This window comes from Halyomorpha halys, unplaced genomic scaffold (genome assembly GCF_000696795.3).
Source record: "Halyomorpha halys isolate HHAL.00 unplaced genomic scaffold, Hhal_1.1 Scaffold413.1, whole genome shotgun sequence".
NCBI lineage: Eukaryota > Metazoa > Arthropoda > Insecta > Hemiptera > Pentatomidae > Halyomorpha > Halyomorpha halys.
The window spans coordinates 536,818-549,533 of record NW_027104790.1 but is presented as its reverse complement, the minus strand read 5'-3'; the positions used below and the strand labels follow the sequence as shown (position 1 = coordinate 549,533).

The 12,716-nt window shown below is 30.1% G+C and overlaps 1 protein-coding gene across 3 annotated transcripts; it reads left to right on the top strand.

Annotated features, from left to right (window-relative positions):
* Positions 1 to 4,579: 4,579 nt before the first annotated feature.
* On the top strand, positions 4,580 to 11,311 carry LOC106682440 (polyprenol reductase). 3 transcript variants are annotated; one of them, XM_067045293.1, is made up of 6 exons: positions 4,580 to 4,681; positions 7,468 to 7,619; positions 7,695 to 7,886; positions 10,044 to 10,172; positions 10,842 to 11,005; positions 11,085 to 11,311. In XM_067045293.1, exons 2-6 carry the CDS (start codon positions 7,508 to 7,510, stop codon positions 11,175 to 11,177), a joined length of 690 nt encoding a protein of 229 aa, XP_066901394.1. In that variant the 5' UTR covers positions 4,580 to 4,681; positions 7,468 to 7,507; the 3' UTR covers positions 11,178 to 11,311. The 3 variants fall into 3 exon arrangements, with proteins under 3 accessions (XP_066901394.1, XP_066901396.1, XP_014278777.1); XM_014423291.3 differs by lacking the exon at positions 4,580 to 4,681 and adding an exon at positions 4,984 to 5,280; XM_067045295.1 differs by lacking the exons at positions 4,580 to 4,681; positions 10,842 to 11,005 and adding an exon at positions 4,978 to 5,280.
* Positions 11,312 to 12,716: the final 1,405 nt, after the last annotated feature.

The following is a 12,716-nucleotide window of genomic DNA, read 5'->3' as shown; positions in this document are numbered from 1 at the left end:
TTATCTAAGTAATCTATAATATACCATATTAATGTTATTACCTGTTTTAAGGGTAATGAGTACAGATTTATGAGAAAATCCCACCCCTTGTAGGGAAAGGAGGCTGTTTCACTAGTATTCTTTAGTTGAACTGAGTATAGTTCTGTGACTCTCATCGTGTGATGGCACATCAGACTGTTTTAAAAACACATAATGTTATACTGTTATTTTTACATTATTTAATATTTTGGAAGATGTTTCTATTGTTATATTTTATCTTCGTATAACTTTTGGTTTATGTTATCAAATGTTTTGTGTGTTTATTTGATTATATTTGTTTGCTAATTCTTTATAGATTAATCATCTTAAGTATTAATTATAAATTTCAACACACGAGTGTCTTCCTAAAAAAAAAATTCCAATTATTTTAAATATTCCCCACCCTTCCTTTTTATGTACAAATTATTGTTTCTACTCTTGAATGTTATCGATAGATTAACTAATTTTCTTTAAACATACAGATACTCCTCTTACCTGTAGCAGTATTTCTTTTTTATTCTTCAGGACTATTTCATAATAAAATAAACTTTCATCTGGAGTTTAAGTACAGTCACAATTAATGATTAAAAGTCATTAACAATTTTATTTTAATAATCACTTATTGCCCTCTTGCTATTAATTAAAAAAATATATCGACTTGAGAATTATCATCAGCCATTGGGAAAAAGAGGGTGTCTAGCACTGAATCAGAAAGGTCAGAGAATCAGGTATTAAGAAGAGAATGAAAAACTGTGGCAGTCATAAAATTCAAATAAAAAGCAGTAAAAAATTGTTTCAGAATTAGTCGAATAGGTCAAAAAAATTCTGAGGTACATGTTGGTTGTTCTTAAAAAATTGTTAGTTATAGTAATGTCAGATTATTCTATCTGAAGTGTGTATCTTATGAACAGTGTTTTGTTTTTATTATATTTCCATCTCTGTAAAAATTCTTTTTTGTGGTCTCCAAATCTGTCCCTTTCGGTTAAAATCTCTTATTTTTTTTATCAGAAAAACATATAAAAAGAAATGGTTTCAGCATCCTACCTGCTTCCAGAAATGGATTTATAATTATTTTAAATGCAGCTGGTAAATCAAAAAATTAAGTGAAATTTTGTTACTAGAAAATTTCACATTGCTGTGCATCTATTGATATTTTCTATGTGAGTCTAGAAGGGAATTTCATGATATCTGTGTATGAGAAACATTGTTTAAGCTCAGCAAACATCTTTGCTGCTTACAAATGTCATTGTACAGCTTTCAAAGTAAGAGTTGAATCAGCAGTTACTTAGCACACTGAATGGAAGCCTATTACATCCCCCATGAACCCAGTATCCTATTTCCGCAAAGAGTTACAAATATGTGGTAAACAATGTATTCTGCCCTGCAAATTGTTTTCAAAAATACCCTGGATGAGCTTCTTTAACAAAATCATTTCCCTACCATATGTCTTCTTTCTTTTTCTTAGAGAATAATAAAGACATTTTTATTGTTACTAACTAATACTTTCTTCGGACTTAATAACAATAAAAAGAAAGGAACTTTAAGGATTAGTATACCTGAATCATCTCCGACTTGAGACCAAATTATCGAGAAAAATATATATACATAAATAATAATAATAATAAAAAAGAGAATAGTTTGAACAAAGTAACGGTAAATTAGTAATTTAAACCTATAAAAACCAATGTGTTTAATTTGTGATGGAAATACAATGTCTAGGAAATGGAATTTGGATATAAACGTCTTATATAGGGCCACATGAGATTTTTATAAAATTATTTTAAGTGACTACCCTTAAAATACTAATGCATCATTCACCAAGAAACGCTTTGTGTCAAGGAACTGGCATTATCTTCTGTCCAAAACCAGCGGTAGAATGCATCAAATAATTGGGGGTTGAAATGTTACAATATATTCGAAAAAGACAGTTGTGGAAGGAAGATAAACTAGTTCTCCATTGGTGATTTTCGTTTTCCCTTCAAAGGAAAGTTTCTGGAAACTCCGTAGCGACGTCTAAATTTATGTAAAAGAAAATTAAGGACATCCCCAGTTCACTCCTCTCCTTAAAGATGATATGGTTTCGCTTTTCTTTGTCACAAGCTTGCATCTAAATTTGTTATACATTTCAGTGCTAGGTAAAATCAAATAGTTTACCCTGTGTTCTTTGGGCTGATTTTGAGAAATAAATATGCATTTGTGATATATTTGTCTAACCTTTTGTTATAAAATCCATGAGACTGCAATATTAATCTGTTGGAATTAAAAGATAATTAATTAAAACAACGTAGGGGTTTCACGGACATATGCTGCGATCATAGGAACTGAAAACGAATCACCGTATTATCTGCAGTTGGCTGGTTAATAAGAAAGTAATAGTTCCTTTTGTCGTGTGATTTAGTTCTCAGGTATTAGTTATTACGTATTAGGTTTAAAATATCGATGGGACCAATCATGTTCAAAATGAGATTTTAAAAAAATATCATAAGTTGTTATTAAAAAGAATATATTGAAAATTTTAACATTGTAGTTAAACAATATGTAACTGAAAATCCACAACTGTGTAACATAATGGTGACCCCGATGTGGGACAAGAAGGCATATATAATTCTTCCAACGGCAGACATATTTGGACCCCGAAGTGGACTATGGTACAGCTTGTAATATATTTTCATCAGCCATCTTTACTTCCAGATCAATACCTTGGGATAAGATGATGGACACTAACTTAAACAGTCGGAAGCTCAACACACTAGTAAAACCAACTCGCTGGATAATGACAATGAGACGGTCGTCGAATGAACTTAAAACAGATAAGAGGGGCAAATTGTCGCAGAGATATCAGAAGACCTTTCTTATGCGTTTCCTTGAAGTAGAAAATAGAATACATCACCACGAGAGCACATCACAGGACAGCATCTGTTAGTTGCGGAGATTTTTGAGAGTGAATTTGTATGTGAGAAAAAACCCACAAAGCTACCAATGGCCTTTTAAATCAGTCTATTAAAACATTACCTCTAGCGACATATTTGATGAAAATGCCTGGAGAGACTGAGAGGAAACTGTCGAGGTGGTTGTTTTAAATGATCTGACTCCGTTTGATAATGTTAGGTAGTCTTGACCAGAAGGCCTCCACAATGCGTGTCCACTATAAATATTATAAAAGTCTTTGCCGTATGTCTTGTCAAACCTTTGCCGGGTAAATCAACAAAAGGCACTTCGCAGGTGGCTAATAGACACAGGTGAAAAGGTCCTGGCTGAACAAATCTATTAAAAACAGGTATTGCTGCTGGCTTTGTCGGTAGGCAGGTCAATTATAAACAAAACATGCACCAAACACTTTTCTAAGTGTACCAAACCTAGGCCAGAGATTTGATGAATCAGCAACTGCCACAGCTTTCTGTGTAGCAGCAATCAACAGTGTATCTAAGAAGCTGCAATCACCGCAATATTTTGCGCAATAGCAATGGCCATAGCATTTCGTGAGTGCGGACAGTAACAACTAACAGCCGAAGTAGAGATGAAACATCAATTTCATAACCAAGTTTTACTCATCATGTTTGGAAAAACAAACATTAAAAAAAAAAGATTATGGACTTCAACCATTAGAGGGGAGTGGTGTAAAGGCACACTGTTGCGCGCGTGATCTAACTATAACTAACAAGAACCGGCTCAGCGCCCCTAAGGACGTTACGTTTGACTAGGCTCTTTTCGACCAAGACGAGATAATTAATCATTGTTTTGTGTAAATGTATATCAAATTGTATGACTCTGTAAATACTAAATTATTGTATAGGTTATCAATAAAACTAGATCCTGCCTGGATGAGCCCAAATTAATTCATTATAGCCTCTCGACGTATTATTTTTTCTGTGAGATATCGCTCTATCGAGACAAACCGTTAGGTTACATCTCGGTCCCTGCAGGGCTCTACCAGAATGTACTTATGTAGTATAATGAAAAGTATTTTTGGGATTGTTATTTTAATATCCTTCTACCTTCCTTTCCCAACCCGCAAGTTTTGAGGGCTGGTTCTCCTCAAACTTGTCCCTTAAGGTCGGTAGACTGTTGTTCCCCGTTAGTGTATCTTTTTCCTAAACAATGTCTGGTTTAGGGAGACTGGTTCCATCAAGCATTGTGGTAACATCGAAAGACAAGTGCCCTTGCGGTTCCCCCCAATTTATCCTAGCTTCTCTATCCTGGCCTATATCTCATTTCAACCTACCTTTCATATTAGTGATACTCAGAATATGAAAGAACACACAATATTGAGGGCTTCTTAGAGATAAAATTAAACACCCCTATTCCATACAGAAAATTTGTTTTGTCTTTTTTTGTTTAAGCAATTCTCGTCTTTTTGTTGAAGAGGAAGTTAAAAAATTTCTCTAAGGTTTTTAATAACTATTACTTTTAGGTTATTTAATCCTTTAAGAAATTTTATTTTACTAAATCGATGGTAAAGGGCCTCAGATAAAACTCACAGGCTTTTACAAAACTTTTCATACAATACGTGATAATTTTGTACAAAGGAAGTTGAGGTTTCTTATGGGACTGGCTAAGATTAGGTTCCTCATTGGCCAAAAAGTGTGATCTGGGATTAAGATTTTTAGCAAACGTTAATTAGATTTTTGAAGAGATTATAGAAGGCTTTAAAAGCATTACTAAAGTTCGTATAGACCTTGGTCAAATACACAAGAAAGTTTTTCTACTTTAATATTTAAGCTGGTATAGGTTACTAAGTGTTAACAGAGAGATCGCAAATCTAATATGTTGAGATTGTTATTAATGTTTTGTATTTATAAAATGATTACAGTATCTGTTAGACATTAGTATAGTAATTAATTTTTATAGATAAAATTGAAAATGAGTTAATGAATTGTTTCTGGATGTAGAATATAATTTAAATATTCTTCCATTATTCAAGAATAAAACTTTCAGTTTCATTTACAGTTAGGATCTGTTGATTTGTTTTTACAATTTTGATGTTTATTAGATAATATTATTGTTTTTAAGTACTTTGTTATCTACGTTAAAATTTAATACAGTTCAGAGTGTAAAAATGTTGAATCTTAATACTTTACTACTAACTTATAACCTGAACTATATTAAAATTATATTTTTACTTTTGGCTGCTACACATTTTTTGTTGGGAATATTTGTGAACTGGTTTGAAAAAAATCTTCCATCTCATGTTATCATTATGTATAAATATGGAAAGCTTAATGGAAAGAAACAATCTTTTACACCAGATTATGTACCTAAGAGGTGAGGGGTTCTTTGATTTCTCTCTACAGGATAAAGTTGGAGGCCTTTGTTTATTTGAATATGGAATAGGCTGAAGCCATTTATTATATCACTCTACCCATTTTTTCCATTGGTTGTACAGTAGTTATCCTCCACTCCATTGGTCCTATTCCTACAACATTGCTTCTAGCACTGAATACAATTTTAAATTATTACTACTGTGGCTTAGATTCCTGAACCACTTTAACCAATGCTGCTTGAGAATATCCTTTATTGGTCTGACTCCAAGTTTTTTTTTTTTTTTATTTTCACTCAGTTTTACGATCATTTTCATGTTGTTTTATGTAGTAGCAGCTGTTTCAATTTTATTTATATTTTCTTGAACACCATTCATTTAGAGGCATGTTACATCCCTATTAAAATGTACCAAAATGGCGTAGCATATCTAACTATTTTTCACCACTCTTTTGCTTTCATAATCATCTGGTTGTAAGCTATTATTCGCATCTCTCCCAAATTTAAATTCTATGAATTGGGGAATTATGTATCTTAATTAAGGCTGCTAATAGTTACTTCGCTTCATTTATACCCATTCTTTTGTTAAGTGAAGAGGTGTTTAAAATAAATGAAAGCGTATTTAATTAACATCATTTATTTTAAACAAAATATAGCTGGTCTGGAAAAACAGTGACGCAACTAGAAACTTTGTGGAATTGAAATTTTTGTGTTGGTGGGCTCAAAAATAGATTTAATAGGTGCTTGTAAGTCGAAATAATAGTCCTACAAAATTCACCAAGAGAAGAATTTTGGATGTACAATTATGTCAATTTACAAAAATCTAGTAAATTCCTTTTTGAGTCTACCAACACAATATAGTCAATTTCATAAAATTTTACAATTGGGTTATTGTTCTGAAACAGCGATATAATAATTATTTAAACATCATGCATTTTTAATAAAATAATTATATTGTAATAAAAAGAAATATATAATACAACATTCCGCAACAATTATTTAGAGAAATCAATTTCTGTTAGTACATTATTTATTATTGTTTTACTCTTCTGGGAATAAACAGTAGTGCTATAAAAAGTGCTTATTTTTCTATGTTGTTTCTTAATTCCTTTATTTATGGAAATATTTTCTAAACAAGTTAGAGAAGTAATTATATATCGAGATATTTTGGTCAGCATTGTGCTTCAACTGCCTGTTTTACTCCTTAATATATGTCAGTAATTTATTTTTGTTAAGTTGAATGGACCCATCAAACATATTTTTAGTCCTGCCTTGAAAAAGCCAATTGATCATCTGTTAGAGAAAATATGTACCAGACCTGGATTTCAGCTGAATTCATTCCACATTTTGTTTTTTATTATCTATTACTATAATACTAGAGAACAACATTATGATTTATCATAGCTAATTATTGTTCTTTACTTATTAATGTTGTCAGCTGGTGGATTTCAGTCCTCCACAATGTTTTACTTTATATGTTATATAAATTTTGTTTATAGATATGAGGGTTGTGTGTGATAAGGGGATCCAGAACATTTTATTTTTTGAAATCAGTCGAAATTTTAAAAAAAAGAAAAAATTTTTCTATTCCGTGTTTTGACCGTACAATGTAGGTGATTATCCTGGTTACAATAAAGATTTTCATTATTGTAAATATGTATATGTGGATTCATATTTTTAGTTCTTCTCAACTTGGTTTTTATCCTAAAGCTATTCCTTTTTATAATTTCTATTTACCACATTCTTTAATATTTACATCTATGTTGTTTTATGCATTTTAAACCCCTATGGTGGCTAATTTAATAATAACTTTGATATTGATATATGACAAAATGATTTTGTTAATCATCTTACCTAATTTCAATGAAAAAAAAAATTATAAGTTGATTATGATATGCCAAAACTTGCAGTAATTTTTTAGTCTAATTATGAGATGAGCGTGTATTAGTATGATTTCTTCTTGTGAATTTGGTTTGCTGATTATAAAGGAAAAGTAATTTGGAAATGTTGGAAGATAATTAGTTGACTGTTTTTGTCGTGATTGTAGAAAGATGTTCTGGGTAGCGGCCAAGACAGGTATAATATAGCATATAATAGTTTTTCTGCTTCTTGGGTACCTTTCTTGACCGCCACCTGGACCATCTAACTAAAATTTGGAAATAAAATAATTTTAATTTTTGTTTATATTTTTAGTTGGTTTCGCCACTTTTATGTATTTGCCAGTATTTTTTCAATGGTTTCTTTTTTGTTATTATTTTTAACATATTTTAATTATATCTATGGACTTAATGAGGATCTAAGGATCATATTATCTTTCTTTGGTGGTAGCCAAATAAAACCCACTGGTAAGAGCTTATGGTATTCAATTGGTAATGTTTTTGGTGTTTATATTTTAAATTTCAATTGTTTTTATAATATAGTGTCTGCAGATGCTTCCTTCATTGCGATGGGCTTAATGGCAATACATTGTTGTAGAAGGTTTTATGAAACACATTTTGTAAGTGTCTTTTCTGATGCCAAAATGAATATTGGGGTCTATTTTGTTGGCCATTTTCATTATTTTGGAGCTATTTTGGCCATTCTTTGCGAAGCTCCAGGAATCCTAAATAGAGGTTTGTTGTATTACCTCATGTGTATAGGATAGTGATATATTAGTTATATAAGTATATATAAAATCATTATAGGCATATATGATATGATATTTTGGTAGATTTTTCAGCTTTGTTTCTTATTTTGTTTTTGTAAATTAGTATAATGGTAATAATGGTAGTAAATAACATTTGTTATAAATAACTATTACTCATTATTTAGATTGTACTTATAAAATGTCTTTTTTTTTTAAATTCTCTTATGGCGTCATTTTTTTGAGTCTTACACCACAATTATGTGAATTTAAAATTAATAAGATACAATTATATATAAATAAAAAATAAGTATTCTAAAAACATTACAAGTTATAGATTTGGAACCTATCTGTTGATCCTGTAAGTTTCATGGTCTGATAATAATAGTAATAAAACATCGGTAAATTGTAATAATAATAATAATAATGTGAAGCCCTTATGACCCATGGAGGGTTATTGTTTCAGTACTTTGTTAGGAAGCACTATTTTTAGAACAACACTTATACAAAGAGGTGATTTTTTCAAGATCATACTCAACCGCCAGATTTTTCCTCAATTAAGAGTACACACTTTATGAGGTTGGGTGGATCTCTGGAAGGCTACAAAACCCATAGGGTTAACTTACAGCTACAGTCTAACAGACAGTAATTATCTACCATAGCTGGATTTGAACCTGGGTCCTTGGAGTTAGTAGCATAGTGCAATAGGAAAAGATACTTATCCTAAAAGATAAAAAATACTAAGATTTATGCCATAAGCTTTGGTAACTTTATAGACTGGAGAATAAAAAGGTATATTCACTAGTAATATCAAATAATGGCCCCATTCCTGATGACATCATTTGCATTTAATGCATTAGCATTTAAAGCTGCTTTAAAAGTATTTGAAGAAGAGTAGAAAGTAGCACACCAAAGTATCATCAGAAAGTTTTTAATATAGTTTAAAATTTGAACTTAATCCTTGACTTTGGTCTAGATAGGTGAATATTTTTTATGATAGCCAGTAAAGTGTGTAATTATTTAACAATAATGTAAGGCTCTGTAAAGCTGGAACTTCAATGCTGAAAACAGACCTTTACTTTTAACCTCCCTTCACTGAATATCATCACAACTCCAGATCCTCTTCAAGGACGGACCTTAAAATCCCTTATCTACACTGACCCCTTGGAAGATGTTCATTGGATCAGCACCAATTATTGTTTCAGTGAATCATTCATTATTCATTCCAACAACTTTGCATTATGCTACAACAACTGTTATGCTATCACCTCAATTATATTTTATGGATGCAATTCATGAATTAAGGCGTTGTGTTGGTGTCTAAATTTTTCGATCAATTTCTTTGGTTAGAATACTCTGCAATATTTTATTTTTTAGTAGAGCCTTGTCAGTCCCCAAATATTGTTGTTCCCAAAAAAATTTTCAAGGGTCCCCGCTTACCTAATTCTAAAAAAAATAAATAGAATAAAATTAAAAAAAAAAAAAAAAGGAAATTTGTTTCTTCATATAAATAATATGATACCTACACTCAGAGACATCCTGTCTATACTTATTCATTTTTATGCAACACATAAATAGGTATAAATAGAGGTATAGTTTAGTTTTGTTTTTTTTACTTGTCTGCCGTTGTAATCTAATCCTAAACTGAAACAGAAGGCAGCCAGCTCCTCCTCTGGGGTTTATTATAAGGCCCTCCTTTTTTGACTTCACTTTTCCAGGCAGCTTAACATTATATTTCTTCCTTCAAACCTTAATATTGAATAAACTCGAAAAGTTAACTATACTCTGAATGAATTGAGAATGAGGTAGTAATGATAGGCTCAACTCAAAAAAGTAGATTTAAAAAAAAAAAAAGAATGTTAACAGTCACAAGTCAAAAAATTGCATAAAATTTTAATTTGTGTTTCTTGTAATTGAATTAAAATAAGGGGTCAGATAGTATAAAACTCATTAGTAAGGCTCAAAATGAAAAAGAAGACATGGAACCTAATTATAAGATAAAAAAAAAATGTAAACAACTTTTAAAGCTGAAACAATATTATGTTTGAAAAAGTGTAAAATTTTCATTCTAATTGTGCAATTTTATATAATGATTTATTAATTCCAAGATTTTTTTATTAATATTAAAATTAAAGCGCATTTTTAGGTGACTTTGAGGCTATGAATTATGATTTTTCTCTGAGGCAAATTTTAGGGGTTATAGTATTCTTGTGGGCCAATAAAACTCAGTTTGATTCTGCAGTTATTCTAGGACAACTTAGAAAAAATGAAAAAGGTGACCGTTTTATATTTACATTATATTTGCTACTAATAATGTTTAATACTTTATGATAACCCTATTAACTTGAGATTTACAGAATTCTTCAATTTGACAGATTCATATTTTTTTTTTTTTTTTTTTTTAATAAAGCTTAATATATTTATGCATGTAAGAAAAGAATATGGAGAAAAATATATCTTTCTGGTAGAATGACTCATAAATGTATAATCATGTATCGATCTTGGAAAATGATGTAATTTTCTCCATAGTTTTCCAAACATTTTATTAATGACAAGTTATTCCTGTTTTTGTTTTCAAATAAGTCTTTTGTTTAGAGGAGTGAATGTAATTTACAGAATAGAATAGAGCTGATGTCACATAATTCAAAATGTAGTCATAAAATTTGAATGTAGAAAAATAATGAGACCATGCAGATTAATAATATTTCCTTGGAATCTGCTTCCAAAATATTGTTAGTGTTAAAGGCTGGTTAGGTTAGTAAGGATATATTGAAGAGGTTCAGGTTTATGAATCAGGATATAAACAAACATATTTTAGGAATAATAATTTAATTTTTCTAAAACATTTCAAAGGTTGTATAAAAGTTGTATATAAACTAGAATAATATATTTAATATTTTTCTGCTTTGATCAGGAGAGTAAGTTATTATTTGGTTAATTTTAGGGAAAATTAGTTCTACTAAACACTATATACCCCGTGGTAAGTATTTTGAATTGGTATCTTGTCCTCATTTAATGTGCGAAGTAGTAATCTATTTGTGCTTGTGGGCCATTTTGTGGGGGAATACTAACTGGCCTTATGTTACTCTATGGGTTATTGCAAATCAGGTATTTATTTTGTTTTCTTATGAATTTTGTAATTTCTAGATAGAAGTATCAACGTCCAAAATGTTTTATTTGTTTCTAGATTGAATGCGGTCTGTTGAGTCATTGGTGGTACAAAGAAACTTTCAAAAATTATCCCAAGGAAAGGAAGGCAATTATTCCTTACATTCTATGAAATGAGGTTTAAATTTACTATTTTAAAGTTAAAGACTGCACACTTAAACTATAATGCAATGTTATGTTACTTCAGGGTTTGTAAAAAGTTACATAATTTATTTTTATGTTTTATAATAAATTTATTGTTTTAAATTTGGTTTGATTGAATATTTATCCTTAATAATAAACTTTAAATCAAAATAAGAATTATTTTATTAGTTACATTACATTTATTAGTTATAATTATCATTTATTAGTTACATCGTACTCTCAATGCAATACTAACATAACCCAAAAACCTAACTTATGATAAAACAGAGTTCTAAGGTTTCTATTTTTTATTATTACTCATTTTAACTTACTGTACAATTGAACTATTAGATGTTTATGGTATTATATTGATACCCAACTACAATGGTCATTAATTTAATGTATAAGTACCTTTGTTTTTATTTACATATTCTGTTTCTCTGTTATTTTGTCAGCTATTCACCATAAAATGTTTTATTTATTTCAAAAGCTAACCTGATATTTTCAATGTTTGTTATTATTCAATTACTTTTTACTTTTAACTTTGGAGTTCTACTAACGGGTAGGTTCTCCACATGTATCTATTATGCCATTATGCAATATAACTCACATAACATTTACTGATTGTTTATATCTAATACAGTTGTTAATATCAATAAATAAATCTATTTTTCATTTTTTTGTTAGCTTATAATTTAAAGTGACATGGAGTTAAAAATTTTGTTCAATTGTCAGTTTTGTTCATTAAGTTGGTTATTTGTTGTAATTAGGTTGGTAATAAAAAAATCTTTTAACCTGGGAGAGGTGTAGCCTTGAGCATTTTGCTTACATTTGGAAATAAACACATATATTCGTATTTTACACACCTTGTATTTCGTCTGTTTTGTTTATACTTAAGTCTTAAGTCCATTAACCCTTTGATGTTGTATTTGCCACTTGTTTATGTTACTCTGTCTTTTACCTCCCCACCTATACTCAATTCAGTTTTGTTCTGGCCTCCTTGTCGATTCAATCTTACCAATGTAAGGCTGAGCATTTCACTCACCAGTACACTCCTAGCACGACATTTTTTTTTCTCATTTGAGCATTTTGCTAAGCTGGACAACTGCGTTTCTTATATTAAATCATAAGCCGAGGTAAGAAGATCTTAGATCTTTTACGAAATCTGGATTCTCAGCCCTTGATGGAAGAGCTATAATTACAATTGCAATTTCAAATTGCATTGAAAGTGATCATTAAGGCTTATGTCATCACATCCAATTATATAAAAAATGTAATTCAAATTGTCTACCATGAGATAAATGCTCACAGGACACCCCTTAGGGTACAAAAAGTAGAACAGTCCTGCCTCGTTAATGTTTATGATTATTAATTGTAGATTTTGCTTTCAACAATATTTAAACTGTAGATAAAAAAACTATTAAAAGTTTAAGTTCTGAAGTTCATTTTTTAAAAAATTTTATTTTGGTGAAAAATAAGAATCCGAAACATCTACAAAATCTAAGTCATATATAGGGATATTAATATG

Bases quoted from the DNA above. Each gene is read 5' to 3' on its own strand.
- LOC106682440 (XM_014423291.3), top strand. From the start codon at position 5,075: ATGTTGAATCTTAATACTTTACTACTAACTTATAACCTGAACTATATT. The intron at 5,281-7,467 runs GTGAGGGGTTCT...TTATATTTTTAG, and splicing joins CCAGATTATGTACCTAAGAG to TTGGTTTCGCCACTTTTATG. The intron at 10,173-10,841 runs GTGACCGTTTTA...GGTTAATTTTAG, and splicing joins ACTTAGAAAAAATGAAAAAG to GGAAAATTAGTTCTACTAAA.